Below are 15,441 nucleotides of genomic sequence, written 5' to 3'. Positions count from 1 at the left end.
GACGCACTGCACTAAATGTAAATAGTCTAGAAGATAACAGGAACGGATCTAGCTGAACACTGTGAGCAGGACGCACTGCACTAAATGTAAATAGTCTAGAAGATAACAGGAACGGATCTAGCTGAACACTGTGAGCAGGACGCACTGCACTAAATGTAAATAGCAGGAACGGATCTAGCTGAACACTGTGAGCAGGACGCACTGCACTAAATGTAAATAGTCTAGAAGATAACAGGAACAGATCTAGCTGAACACTGTGAGCAGGACGCACTGCACTAAATGTAAATAGCAGGAACGGCTTTAGCTGAACACTGTGAGCAGGACGCACTGCACTAAATGTAAATAGCAGGAACGGATCTAGCTGAACACTGTGAGCAGGACGCACTGCACTAAATGTAAATAGCAGGAACGGATCTAGCTGAACACTGTGAGCAGGACGCACTGCACTAAATGTAAATAGCAGGAACGGATCTAGCTGAACACTGTGAGCAGGACGCACTGCACTAAATGTAAATAGCAGGAACGGATCTAGCTGAACACTGTGAGCAGGACGCACTGCACTAAATGTAAATAGCAGGAACGGATCTAGCTGAACACTGTGAGCAGGACGCACTGCATTAAATGTAAATAGTCTAGATAGAAGATAACAGGAACGGATCTAGCTAAACTGAATACAGTGTATATATATATATGCAACACCTGGGATGCATATATATACACAATACACTGTAAGTGCAGCTAACTGACTGACTGTTCTGCCTAATCTATCTAACTCAAATCAAATGACACTGTCTCTCTCTCTCTCTATCTCTCAGCACACCAGAACACACACTACACAGGGCCGCCGTGCAGGCGGCCTTATATAGTGTGGGGTGTGTACTAAATCCCCTGAGCCATAATTGGCCAAAGCCACCCTGGCTTTGGCCAATTACAGCTCTCTCTACTGACGGCGCTGTGATTGGCCAAGCATGCGGGTCATAGTGCATGCTTGGCCAATCATCAGCCAGCAATGCACTGCGATGCCGCAGTGAATTATGGGCCGTGACGCGCCACACGAATTTAGCGCGAACGGCCCATAACGTTCGCAATTCGGCGAACGATCGAACAGCCGATGTTCGAGTCGAACATGGGTTCGACTCGAACACGAAGCTCATCCCTACTCAAGGCATTATCTGAAACCAGTTGATGTTTGTGTTTAACATTAAACACTCTGATTTCTGCATACGGGCCCACATGGACCATTTCTTTTCCAACTTAAGAGGTAGGTCATGTTCCATGAGGTAGATTAAATGCCTTTTTCATCTTTAACTTTCGTGTACTTGATAAATTCAAGTGGAAATCAAGATAATTGCTTTTATCTATACTCGATACATCTTACCATTTACTTATCGCTCTACAGCTATCATTCTTGATATATCAGGCACTAAATCTCAGTTCCGATCAGGGTAACAATGCCTTTGGGCTGTGGAGGTGGCACTGCAATAAACTGGCAGTGATTCTGCCTCTTCTGCTCACAGTATACACCAGAGATAGAAACCTCCTGTGACATCAGAACTTCTCTTATAATTGATAGATGCTGACTAGATACTAGATGCTAAACTAAATCACATATTAAAGCAGTGGTGCCAAACAGAGGAGGGCCTCTTGACATGTGCTGCTCTGCTGAAAGTGGTCCTTTGGACCATTTTACAAGTTCACTTTAATCAATGAATGGGTCAGAGGAAGGGGAGAATCAGGCTGCATTGCCCAAGTTTATGTTAGGACTCAATCCAGCCCAATAGTAACCACAACGTTTCTTGACAAGTTTTGCCTTCACAAGATGTCTTTTAAGAACATTTTATTTACCACCAAACAATGATGCTTTTGCAATGTAATTTTTCAACAGTACAATCAATTAACTCTTACATTTAACTTTAATAATCATTCTGATTTGTGCATGTTAAAGGAAATCACTAAATAAAGCAATCCATTGACTTCACTGTCTGTTTTTATTCCCAGGGGAGCTTTCTCCATTGTCCGTAGATGCGTGAAAGTTTTATCTGGGCAAGAGTATGCAGCAAAAATCATTAACACCAAGAAGCTTTCAGCTCGAGGTGAGTGCAGACTGACAACCTTTATTTCTTTCCAGCTGCCTTTGCCTGATAAGGTCACAGCTCCATATGGAATAAATCTAGATCTTATCTGTTTAAAAGAAATTAAAAACCTACTGTAGCTATACTGGATAGAGAACGCCAGGGGTGTCATGGTGTGGTGTAAAATAAATAGTAAGAGGAAAAGACAATAGGAAAGGAAGGATAGTTATTAATAATACAAATAATATTAACATGTTATCTACTAAATAACATACAAAAAGGATCAGATTGGATGGGTCTTTTCAGACATCCCATATATTGACATAGATGACTATATAAAACACATTTTTATTTAAAACATATCGCACAAAAACTATTAAAAACACAATATAAAGCTGTACAAAATCTATTGGGTACAATTAGGACTAAAGAAAAACTGTTCTGACGTGTTTTAAGAATTGCTTTCTTTCTCAGGTGTGCTGAGAATATGTAGAGAAACGCCAATAGATCACATGACAGGAAGCTAAAAAAATCAGAGTTCAACCATTGTCTCCCTTAACAGGATGTATGGGTACCATTACAGATGTTTAAGAAGTAGTCTCCCACTCACACAGACCATAGGTGCCAAGCTAGACACTAGAGCAGGCTTATCTCATTCAGAGTATGCACTGCCAGCAAGGGATCTACAAACAAAATTATATACCAGGTGCATCAGTCCAAAGGGACATTTTGGACTAATGTATCTTCTGTGCAGTGAATGTGTATCCTATTCTCCCTGTTGGTGTTCTTACAATGCCTTTATTTTGCAGTGTGTATAGCTGATCCTCTTTGGTGAAGTTCTTGTCCTCTGTCTTTTTTGTAGCGTGTGTTTATCCTGTCCTCTTTGTTGGAGTTCTCCACGTGTTTCTATTTTGCAGTGTGCGTATCCTATTCTCTTTGTTGGAGTTTTCATTCTGTCTCTTCTTTGCAGTGAATGTGTATCCTATTCTCCCTGTTGGTTCTCTCGCTGTTTCTACTTTGCAATGTGTATATCCTATCTTCTTTGTTGGAGTTTTCCATATGTCTCTATTTTGTAGTGTATATATCCTATTCTCCTCGTTAAAGTTCCCTTCTTGTCTCTTTGTATAGAGTGTGTTTTTGACTTTCTAGTGTGTGTACGCTATTCTCCTTGTTGGCATTCTCCTCCAGTCTCTTCTTTGCAGTGTTTGTATCCTATTCTTCTTGTTGGTATTCTCCTCCTGTCTCTACAATGCAGCGTGTACGTAGGCAGCCCTGATTTGGCTATGCTGGCTAAGGGTACCTCTACCGTCCTCTGGCAACATGAATGGGATAGGGTATGCACATACCTGTATAAGGGAGATACTCTGCCATTTTAGGTCACTCATATTCTCCTGGGCTGAGGCCCTCCTCCAGAAATAAGGAAGGTCCACACGTACAGCCTTTTATCATTGTTTATTGTGACAGAAGCATAATGCACAATACTTTACATCACAGCCTTCATATCCACACTTTTAGTCCTGACATACATATTCTGCACAGTGCATCTCCAACTGCAGATCACCCATAGGTGGGTTCTTCAAATGAGCTTGTACGGGCCTATCCTGAAGGGTTCTCTTGCTTAAGCTACAGGCTTACATGTTAGTATACCAGGAGTAGCCTATATCCATCACACTCTGCACCAGGCTCTTCTGGCTCTAGTCTATATAGGGTGCACTCACTCCACCTACTATACACATCCATGGGAGGGACCACACTAAAAGGGGTACTAACCCCCTATTTAGTATTTACATGTGAGTATCCTCCTATTCTTGTTGAGTTCTACACCTGTCCTAGGGCTTATATTGCAGCCCTCCCCGAAAATCTCAGTAGGTCTTATTTTCAGAGTAGGTCTTATTTCCGGGGAAACATGGTAGCTTAATTTGATGTCTTTTCGTTTTTTTAGTATTTACTTCAACTGTGATTTTATGTATTTTAATTAAATTTAAATACGGTTATTTAAGTGTATTTAGCACGATATATGGGGTTTATAGAATTGTGAAATTGTAACAGGCTTTGTGAAAGCTTTTTGCATTAAGTTGTTCCCATTAAAATACATATCCTAAAAAAGGCTGTAAGAGGGAACAATCCAGACAAACTATTAAGGAAGCTTTGGGTTCTTCTCAAAGTGTAATGACAAATAACACAGTTTTTTTTTAGTCCTAAAACCCAACCTAATCTCCAATACCTCTCACATTTTTTTTTTAACTATTTCATGCAGGAATTAAATATAAAATAAGTTAAACATTAGGGATAAATCTCACACATGATTATTTTATTTCAACTTCTACAAGGCTGTGTAGTGACTAGACACATCTTCATGCCAGGAGTGTTATACAGTATAACACACTATTCTGAAGTCTAGCATTGAAGATTAAAGCACTTCAACTGAAGCATTTCGCTGATGAGAATATCTGTTCCCTAAGAACATTCTGCTTTTTATTAAAGTTTTGACAAAATGAACAATTTTTATGCAGCTTGTCTGCAGATCTTCAGAGCCTCAGCGCTAAGTAAACCAGCACAACACAGCTGATCATGGGCCAATCTGATACGGGGACCTCTTCATAAAAGTTTCCAGTAATTTTTCCTATGGCCTAAATTTGTGTTTGTGCATCTTTTTTTTTTTCCTTTCACTGCATAAACAATATATAAAGCAGACAAAGGAAAAAATCAGCTGAACTTTAACCAGTGAAAGAACTACCTCCACAGTTCATCCTTATATGCATTTCCCAAAAGGCCTTCATGCACCACAGTGTCCTCAATATATAAAAATGCCAAGCTAAGTGCTCCAAGCAAGTGCCCACAAATGTCAGCTGCTGACACCATTGTCCTCCCAAACTGTCCTGCAAATGGCAGGAAGAACCCAGCAATAGATGCGTAGTATGTTCGCTCTTGTAGCTTAGTGTAGGGGTGTAGGGTGTAATAGCAAAATCATTTTTGGCCCATTACTCAGTTCTTACGTTTTTTCAGTATATATTGTGGAGAGGTGACCCCGTGTAATGGTGTATATGAGCAGTGTAAGCCTAGATTTGTCAGGCATGCTAATTACACACCTGTGGGCTGGCTTCATATTTCTCCCAGGAAGAGAGTTCTGTGCTCAGACTTAGAGACAGCTCTGCCCGGCAGACAGGAGGTCTGGCCTAGGAGGTCAGGAGGGTCCCAGTAGGAGACAGCTCCAGGAGAAAGAGACAGGAGGTCTCGGAGTCTAAGGCTGCAGATGGCAGCCTGTGTGTGCACATCTGTAGCAGGCAGATGTGACCCGTGGCCGAACAGCACAAAGCTGACAGTGAGTAAGCCAGGAGGCTGAAGTGTGTGTTTATACTGTGATGGTGGAACCCCCTGCGAGAGAAGATTACTTTTTGTTTGAACTTTTTTGTTTCCTTTAAATAAAAGTGGGCTGCTATGCCCTTAAAAACGCAGTCTGGAGTGGCACATTTCTGTAAACTGCATGCACCACTTGAATCTAATCACCCCAAACATTTATAATATATACAGTATATATATATATATATATATATATATATATATATATATACACACAGTATCTCACAAAAGTGAGTACACCCCTCTCACATTTTTGGAAATATTTTATTATATCTTTTCATGTGACAACACTGAAGAAATGACACTTTGCTACAATGTAAAGTAGTGAGTGTACAGTTTGTGTGTAAATTTGCTGTCCCCTCAAAATAACTCAGTGCACAGCCATTAATGTCTAAACCACTGGCAACAAAAGTGAGTACACCCCTAAGTAAAAATGTCCAAATTGGGCCCAAAGTGTCAATATTTTGTGCAGCCACTAATATTTTCCAGCACTGCCTTAACCTTCTTGGGCATGGAGTTCACCAGAGCTTCACAGGTTACCAATGGAGTCCTCTTCCACTCCTCCATGATGACATCAGCTGGTAGATGTTAGAGACCTTGCGCTCCTTCCACCTTCCATCTGAGGATGCCCCACAGAGGCTCAATAGGGTTTAGGTCTGGAGACATGCTTGGCCAGTCCATCACCTTTACCCTCAGCTTCTTTAGCAAGATAGTGGTCGTCTTGGAGGTGTGTTTGGGGTCGTAATCATGTTGGAATACTGCCCCAGACCATGACACTCCCACCACCATGCTTGACTGTAGGCAAGACACACTTGTCTTTGTACTCCTCACCTGGTTGCCGCCACACACGTTTGACACCATCTGAACCAAATAAGTTTATCTTGGTCTCATCAGACCACAGAATAGGGTTCCAGTAATACGTGGGGACGGAATGTAATCAGACCCCATTACATTTTTCACTCTTTGTTATATTGCAGCCATTTGCTAAAATCATTTTAGTTAATTTTTTTCCTCATTAATGTACACACAGCACCCCATATTGACAGAAAAACACAGAATTGTTGACATTTTTGCAGATTTATTAAAGAAAAACTGAAATATCACATGGTCCTAAGTATTCAGACCCTTTGCTGTGACACTCATATATTTAACTCAGGTGCTGTCCATTTCTTCTGATCATCCTTGAGATGGTTCTACACCTTAATTTGAGTCCAGCTGTGTTTGATTATACTGATTGGACTTGATTAGGAAAGCCACACACCTGTCTATATAAGACCTTACAGCTCACAGTGCATGTCAGAGCAAATGAGAATCATGAGGTCAAAGGAACTGCCTGAAGAGCTCAGAGACAGAATTGTGGCAAGACACAGATCTGGCCAAGGTTACAAAAAAATTTCTGCTGCACTTAAGGTTCCTAAGAGCACAGTGGCCTCCATAATCCTTAAATGGAAGACGTTTGGGATGACCAGAACCCTTCCTAGAGCTGGCCGTCTGGCCAAACTGAGCTATCAGGGGAGAAGAGCCTTGGTGAGAGAGGTAAAGAAGAACCCAAAGATCACTGTGGCTGAGCTCCAGAGATGCAGTCGGGAGATGGGAGAAAGTTGTAGAAAGTCAACCATCACTGCAGCCCTCCACCAGTCGGGGCTCTATGGCAGAGTGGCCCGACGGAAGCCTCTCCTCAGTGCAAGACACATGAAAGCCCGCATGGAGTTTGCTAAAAAAACACCTGAAGGACTCCAAGATGGTGAGAAATAAGATTCTTTGGTCTGATGAGACCAAGATAGAACTTTTTGGCTTTAATTCAAAGTGGTATGTGTGGAGAAAACCAGGCACTGCTCATCACCTGTCCAATACAGTCCCAACAGTGAAGCATGGTGGTGGCAGCATCATGCTGTGGGGGTTTTTTCAGCTGCAGGTCCAGGATGACTGGTTGCAATTGAGGGAAAGATGAATGCGGCCAAGTACAGGGATATCCTGGACGAAAACCTTCTCCAGAGTGCTCAGGACCTCCTACTGGGCCACGGGTTTACCTTCCAACAAGACAATGACCCTAAGCACACATCTAAAATAACGAAGGAGTGGCTTCGCAACTCCGTGACTGTTCTTGAATGGCCCAGCCAGAGCCCTGACTTAATCCCAATTGAGCATCTCTGGAGAGACCTAAAAATGGCTGTCCACCAACGTTTACCATCCAACCTGACAGAACTGGAGAGGATCTGCAAGGAGGAATGGCAGAGGATCCCCAAATCCAGGTGTGAACTTGCTGCATCTTTCCCAAAAAGACTCATGGCTGTATTAGATCAAAAGGGTGCTTCTACTAAATACTGAGCAAAGGGTCTGAATACTTAGGACCATGTGATATTTCAGTTTTTCTTTTTTAATAAATCTGCAAAAATGTCAACAATTCTCTGTTTATCTGTCAATATGGGGTGCTGTGTGTATATTAATGAGGAAAAAAAATGAAATTAAATGATTTTAGCAAATGGCTGCAATATAACAAAGAGTGAAAAGTTAAGGGGGTCTGAATACTTTCCATCCCCACTGTACATGTCCTTAGTCTGCTTGTCTTCAGCAAACTGTTTGCGGGCTTTCTTGTGCATCATCTTTAGAAGAGGCTTCCTTCTGGGATGACAGTCAAGCAGACTAATTTGATGCAGCGTGAGGCGTATGGTCTGAGCACTGACAGGCTGACCCCTCACCCCTTCCACCTCTACAGCAATGCTGGCAGCACTCATACGTCTATTTCCCAAAGACAACCTCTGGATACGGTGCTGAGCCATGTGCACTCAACTTCTTTGGTCGACTAAGGTAAGGCCTGTTCTGTGTGGAACCTGTCCTGTTAAACTGCTGTATGGTCTTGGCCACCGTGCTGCAAGTCAGTTTCAGGGTCTTAGCAATCTTCTTATAGCCTAGGCCATCTTTATGTAGAGCAACAATTCTTTTTTTAGATCCTCAGAGAGTTATTTGCTATGAGGTGCCATGTTGAACTTCCAGTGACCAGTATAAGAGAGTGAGAGCAATAACACCAAATTTAACACACCCGCTTCCCATTCACACCTGAGACCTTGTAACACTAATGAGTCACTTGACACCAGGGAGGGAAAATGGCTAATTGGGCCCAATTCAGATATTTTCACTTAGGGTGTACTCACACTTTTGTTGCCAGAGGTTTAGACATTAATGGCTGTGTGTTGAGTTATTTTGAAGGGGCAGCCAATTTACACTGTTATACAAGCTGTACAATCACTACTTTATATATATATATATATATATATATATATATATATATATATATATATATATGGTGGCATTGATGTTCTCCAACCTCTGAGGATGTCCCCACCCAGGGACGAACCACGTTCGGGGCCGGGCATAGGCGTGACATCATTAGGCACATCCACACACAGTGGAATACTGAGCAGAGGCCGTTTTTGTCTCTGGTTTTATACTGATGGTTGAAGAAGTGGATCCAGTTGTATGCATGATTTCTTTATGCCAGCTTTCAAGTTTTTATGTGTATTTATGTACAGTATATGTTTATGAGCAATAAAGAATGTCACAGAGAGCATGATGTGGTGTTGCTGCTTTGAGGATTTCTCGCCACAAATTGGAGTGGATGCATGTGAGACTAAACTGTTGGGGAGCAGATTGAGGTGACACTAAGCGTTATACCTTTGAAGCCATTAAACCTCTTATAATGTGGAGGTTTCTATGAAGGTGAGCAGACTCACAAGCATGTATGGTGGTGTTGGAAGTGGTACACACTACAGTATAAGGAGCCAGTGTCTGCAAATGCACTCTGGGAATTGGATTTTGTTTTTCTTCACTTCATGAACATGTTTTCACAGTGGACTTTGGTGGAAGATTGCTTGAAGACTGCCTTTATGTCCTCTTATCAGTTTTATTTTCACAGTATTATTATAATGCAAATCTGTTGTATTTAACTGAATTGTTGTTAAGCGTTGCACTATTTATATATTATTTTCTTTTTTCACCATTACCTGTGCATGATACACAGGAGAGTGCTGGCAGGCTTTCACGTATTGACATGTTTCATTGCACTGACACATTTGTTGCTATATTATTATTATTATTATTATTATTATAATACAGGATTTATATAGCGCCAACAGTTTACGCAGCGCTTTACAATATAAAAGGGAGATATATGTAATTAAACACTATTATTAAAAACATACTGCTATAATTCTTAAATCATAGGTAAGTAATCAGTAAACAAACACAAAATACACAAATAAAATTATACAAAATTAAAACAAAACAATAAAAAAAATTTACATACAACATATGTTAAGAAAGTGCAAAAAAACATGCAACATAATTGGAGAAACTTTTAAATTAAAATGTGGGGGGAGGGATCAAAGCAAGGTATAAATGCAGTGAGCAAGGGTCAGAGTGTAAATATGGGAAAAAAGCTGGTGGTGGGGAAGGGGGTTTCAAACCAGATGATAGAGAAACTAAAGTTCTCAAGGCTAGGGAATCAAAAAGTGTTCAAGGATAAAATGTTTGTGTGTACAAAATTGAAAGGTATATGCACAAATGTTAGAAGTCTGCTTACATAACGGAGGAAATAGAACTGATACATGAGGAGGATTTTGACTTTGTGGGAAGATCGTAAATCTGGTTTGACAGCTCACATGACAGCTTGGAAGACCAAGGACGGTAGAAGAGGGGGAGGGGTGTGCTTTTATGTAAAGCACAATTTGATAGTGAATATGAGGGATGACATTGCTAATGGGCATGGTGAGAAGATAGAATTTTTGTTACTAGAGCTTCAAAGTGACAAGACAAACAGTAAATTAATTGTGGGTGTATGCTATAGGCCCCCTAACATTAAGGTGGAGGAGGAGACCCAGCTAGGTTCACAGTTAGAGATAGTGGGGAGGCAGGCACTGTATCATGGGGGACTTCAACTATCTTGATACCGATTTGGCAGACAGAACTGCACACTCAAGGATGGGTTGTCACTTCTTGAATTTAATGCAGGACAATTTCTTGAGAGAAATCGTGGAAGCCCCAACTGGAGATAATGCTCTGCTGGACCTACTAATTACAAACAACACAGTGCTAACTACAGATGTAGAAGTGAGGGATACCCTAGGTAACAGTGATCACAGTGTGATTACATTTGCTGTAAATTATAGGAAAACGATACATGAGGGTGGGGCATGAACACTAAAATTTTAAAACAGCCAGCTTTAATAAGCTGCAATCCATATACTACATGACACTAAATGGGATCAAATTCTTGCAACAAAGAACACTGAAGAGAAGGTGTTCTTTAAAGGCATATTAAACAGTGTCCTTCGTAAGTTCATTCCACTGAATCCAATAACATAAAAGGCATATTAATGAGAAAAAACAGTCCTTTAACAAATATAAAGTTGAAGGGTCCTCATAGGCTTTCCAAAACTAGAAAGAGTGCAATAAGAAATGCAAGAGTGTTATCAGGGCAGCTAAAAAAGATTACAAAATACAATTTATTAAGAAGAGTCCTCAGACCAATTTTATTAAACTTGTTCATAAATGATATAGAGGTCGTTGGAATAAATAGTTCAATCTCAGTGTTTGCTGAGGATACACATCTAAGCAGGGCAATAACTTCACAACAAGATTAGCAACTTTAGAAGAAGCCCTAGTTAAAATAAAGGGGTAGGCAGCTATACGGCAGATAACATTCAATGTAGAAAAATGTAAAGTAATGCACTTGAGAGCTAATAAAATGCATGCACGTTATATGCTAGGGGGAGAACTGTTCTGTCTCAAGGAGCAGAAAGCTAAACCTTTCATCCCAATAACTGTAGATACCATATTTCGTTGATCTCAGTTTTATTAGAACAAGCCAGGTGAAACTACAAAATAACAGAAATAGACCTCAATAAGTGTAGTATTGCATACAATACAGCATACATTACATAAACAACGATATACAGTACAAGATGAGATAATAAAAACTTACTTTTTAAGTTCTCTAAGGGGTGATGGCGATAGATAGAGAAATACATGACTTGCTTCTTGCAATGTGTTGAAAAGAATGGTGGATGGTTGACTTCCTGTCTACCCAGAATTCCCTGCTTGCTGACAACTTCCTATTACACATACAACAATTAACAGAACTGCAGCAATACCAAAAAGGAACGCTAGATGGAGCCTGCACACCACATATGATTGTCTTAAGTAAGTTACACATTTGCATGTAAATTTAACAACACAGGTACAAATAACCAGTATAAAACATCAGCAAGACATCTGGTGGACAGAACAGTCCTAATAGATGACAGACTTGGCAAAAGCATGCAATGCCCATCTGCAGCAAGCAAAACCAGCAGATTATTAGCATAAATTCAAAAGGAGATAAAATTATAATTCCACCACTTTACAAAACTCTGGTTCGGCTGCATCCAGCGTATGCCGTCCAGTTCTGGTCACCAATCCTCAGGAAGGATGTGCTGGAACTGGGGAGTCCAGAGAAGGGTAAGAAAGCTAATAAGAAGGCTAGAGGACCTCCATTATAAGGAATGACTACAAACATTAAACTTATTCTCCCTGGAAAAGTGACGCTTAATGGGATATGATAGCGATAAACATCTTTTTAAAAGGAGACACTAGCATGGGGGGGCATTTTAATTTGAAAGTCTCTAAAGGAAGACAACACAGTAGTCCACAGTTGGTGGTATTAGCGGGGAGTTCAAATATGTTCAAAAAACTAGATGTACAGTATTTCTTATCAAACACAATGTACAGGGATAAGCAACACAGTAGTCACACACACTCACATACGCACTCAGGTTGAATTGGATGGACTGGTATTTAACCTTACAACTATGTAACTATATTAACAACATTTACCTTGATCCTGACAATGCCCTAAATCCTGACGGCCCAGTGAACCAGTATCTAAGACTTGTCCTTTAAATTAATCTGGATGAGTGTTTATGCCCATAAACACCTATGGCCATGGAGGCAACCTTGCCCCACCATGACCTACCAAATCACTTATCTTCTCTACCCCCATCTCTTCCAAATCTTCATCATTGTATTCCTCTGGTATTTTCAGAAGCAACATGATACAACCTGCAGATACTATACACAACTAAAAATCAGCATAACCCACCTTGTGGAAAATGAAACTTGTATCCCTTCTCTCAAAACGCCACACTTACAGCACCTAATTGGCATAAACCAAAACTAGAGAGGGTGAGTGGTACAGATTTGATTTCCCTTCCACCAAAATGGCAGCTTCCTGACGGTTACTACTGGTTTTACCCTCCATGCTCTGACCCTCTAATTTAAACCCATGGCTGAATTAGCCTGAACATCCCCACCCTTACATTAACTAGCAAGGAGATAGACTCTCACCAGTTCTTCACCCTAGAAACAAAAAAATTAAGTCAGCAGCTATAAATACTGTAGCTACTGACTTTTAATAATAGGACACTTAATTGGCCAGGGATACAGCACAGTCCTCACCCGAGCCAGCTTTTCAGCCATCTTTGGGTCTAGGCACCAGCATGTTTATGTTGGGAAGCTGGCTGTGGCTGCTTGTGGCATCACAGCTGGCTTCCCATTGTGCATGTGGGAGGCACACTCTGCCTTGTAAATGGTCCCACAGGGACCTCTGATGTGTCCTAGAAGGCTACAGAGGAAGGAGGGGGGAAGAACTTCCACTCAGATTGCCACGGCAATCAAACTGGAAGTGGGAGCTGGTACCTGTCAAAACCAGGTACTCGCTCTCCCCACAAAAAATAATGTGCCAAAACTTAAAGAGGAGGGGTGGGGGTGAGGAGGCAGTCAAGCGGAACTTTTTGGGTGGGTGCTAAGTTTAGGTAAATAGATTTAGTGTTGGGTTCAAAGTGTTTTTTTTGGAGCTGCATTTTTGAAGGTAGATTTAGATTTTTTTTAAGGTAGATTTAGTTCCCTCACTGTAGTCAGTGAGGCTGTAATTGGTTTGGTAAGGTAAATTTAGTATGTCACTGCAATCAGTGCAGCTGCATTCTGCTAGTCATGTCTGCTCAATATGCTCAGCTGCTGCCAGTCTAATAGCTCTCTCTTCATCCAGAGAGCTTGAAAAGTTTCTGGATGATAGGTGTGGAGCTATGCAGATGGCAGTATGAATATTGATACAGACCTGACCAATTCCAGAGAGACAGACTCTAAAGGCAAGCTGGGAGACTGTATATATTCTGTGAACACACTGAGCTTAGGGTCTTTTCCTGGACATGATTAGTCCAGCCTGGAGGGCACATGGCAATATCTGCTGTCCTGAGGCCTCAGGTGGGCGACCTGAGGGCATGGGATTCTGAGACCCTGGAGCTAGAAAGAGAGCTGACTGAGACAGGCTGTCCGCTGAAGATCTAGTCTGGTATCACTGGAGTAAGGTGTCGCTTTGAATTTGGAAGGAGGCAACCAGCTGTCCTTGTGCTTTGTGTGAGTACAGATGCTTCTAAGAGATCTTAGGGACCTGTGCGAGGTTGCCACTCTGGTGCTTGAGAGAGCCAGCTGTGGATCTAGTTAAAGGGGACACCGGGTGGTGTTCTGAAGAGCTTTGCCCATGTATTCTTCTGCTTAAAGGGACTCTGCTCTTGTGGTTCTAAGAAAGAAGTTTACAGATAACCACTACTACTACTACTACCACATTAAAGCTGAAGTCTACTGTTTGCTACAAGCACGGACTTAATATAGCTTGTCCAGAAAGAAGACTTAAATCCTCAAGTTGCACTTATTTTCAGTTTTTTTGGAGTATTCCCCTCAATTCCCTCAACCCTATCCACGTTCTCCAAAAATAAAACAACAAAAACAACACCCCTAGACAAGTCATTGCAGAAATGTGTGGATGAGCCTGTGTGCCTGGCTGCAGGGCAGAGCTTGTGGAGGAGACATGGACAGTATTCCTGCAGCTCTTATGGGAGTAGTGCTAGAAGTATAACAATTAAGACACCTACACTGCCCAATCCCATCAAGCCTCCCTTCTGCTCCTGGCTCCAGGGAGCTGCATTCAAATAAACAACAAGTCTCATCATGCTTTAGCAACCTTTACCTCTGATTGTCATGACATGCATTAATTGTTCCACATCAGCATAAAGCGGAGCTCCACCCTAAAGTTGAAGCTCCGCTTGTTCGCACCCTCCCTCCCCTCCACTGCCACATTTGGCACTTTTTGGGGGAGGGGCAGATACCTGGTTTTGAAAGGTACCCACTCTCTCTTCCGTGTAAGATCAGCGATCTACGTGCATTTCTGGCCCCTCCTCCTTCCCCCGGCTGCCTTCTGGGGCATACATAGGTCCCAGAAGATGGCGGGACCATTCAGAAAGCACAGCGAGCAACTCCGCATTGAAACAGTAGGAAACCAGTTGTGAAGGCTTCACTGACAGTTTCCCTTACATAAAATGCCGGTTCCTGCACTCGAAGACGACTGACGAATCAGCTCAGGGTGCCGACTTTGCAGGATTCCTGGACAGGTAAGTGTCCTTATAAATAAAGTTAGCAGCTACAGTATTTGTAGCTGCTGACTTTTAATTTTTTTTTCCAGCCTGGAGTTCCTCTTAACTACAACATGTTACTTTCTTCTGCCTTAAACCATACATGTAGGTTTCAGGTGAGCTGCAGCTTTGCTAATTTCCAAGCTGGTGAAAAATTTAACAGTAGCAGTGAACCAGAGTGGAAGGAGACAGCGAGCTGAGCAAGATCTAAGCTGTCAGTGTAGGTTTAACAATGTATTCTTATCCTTGTGACACAGGACTTGAGAATTACAGTAATTTTGACAGCTTGTACATCACCAACCTACATCTTCTATCTATGTTCTAATCTTCTAATCATAAACAGCCTCTTATATTATCAGAATCTTACTGCAGGTGTTACTCAAGGAACATAAGCATGAGTTACAATTGGAATGATCCGACTAAAAGACCAAGTCCAGTTAGCACAGTTTTTAAGGTAAAGTAGAAGTACTGTATATTGTAACAAATCATTTTTAGAGAAGCTAAAACTC

At 41.4% G+C, this 15,441-nt stretch overlaps 1 protein-coding gene across 5 annotated transcripts in view; it reads left to right on the top strand.

The window, feature by feature from the left end:
* The window catches only part of CAMK2A (calcium/calmodulin dependent protein kinase II alpha), a 425,342-nt gene that overhangs the window by 131,292 nt on the left and 278,609 nt on the right, over positions 1 to 15,441 (top strand). For all 5 annotated transcript variants that reach the window (XR_012242924.1, XR_012242925.1, XM_073621085.1 and 2 more), the window contains exon 2: positions 1,999 to 2,093. Coding sequence is in view for 3 of the 5 variants with exons in the window: in XM_073621085.1 (XP_073477186.1) it covers positions 1,999 to 2,093 (95 nt within the window). In the remaining 2 variants the exon portion in view is untranslated. The remainder of the gene's footprint in view (positions 1 to 1,998; positions 2,094 to 15,441) is intronic.

Source organism: Aquarana catesbeiana, linkage group LG03 (genome assembly GCF_042186555.1).
Source record: "Aquarana catesbeiana isolate 2022-GZ linkage group LG03, ASM4218655v1, whole genome shotgun sequence".
Lineage (NCBI taxonomy): Eukaryota > Metazoa > Chordata > Amphibia > Anura > Ranidae > Aquarana > Aquarana catesbeiana.
Note: the sequence above shows the minus strand (reverse complement) of the source record. Positions and strands in the feature narration are given on the sequence as shown.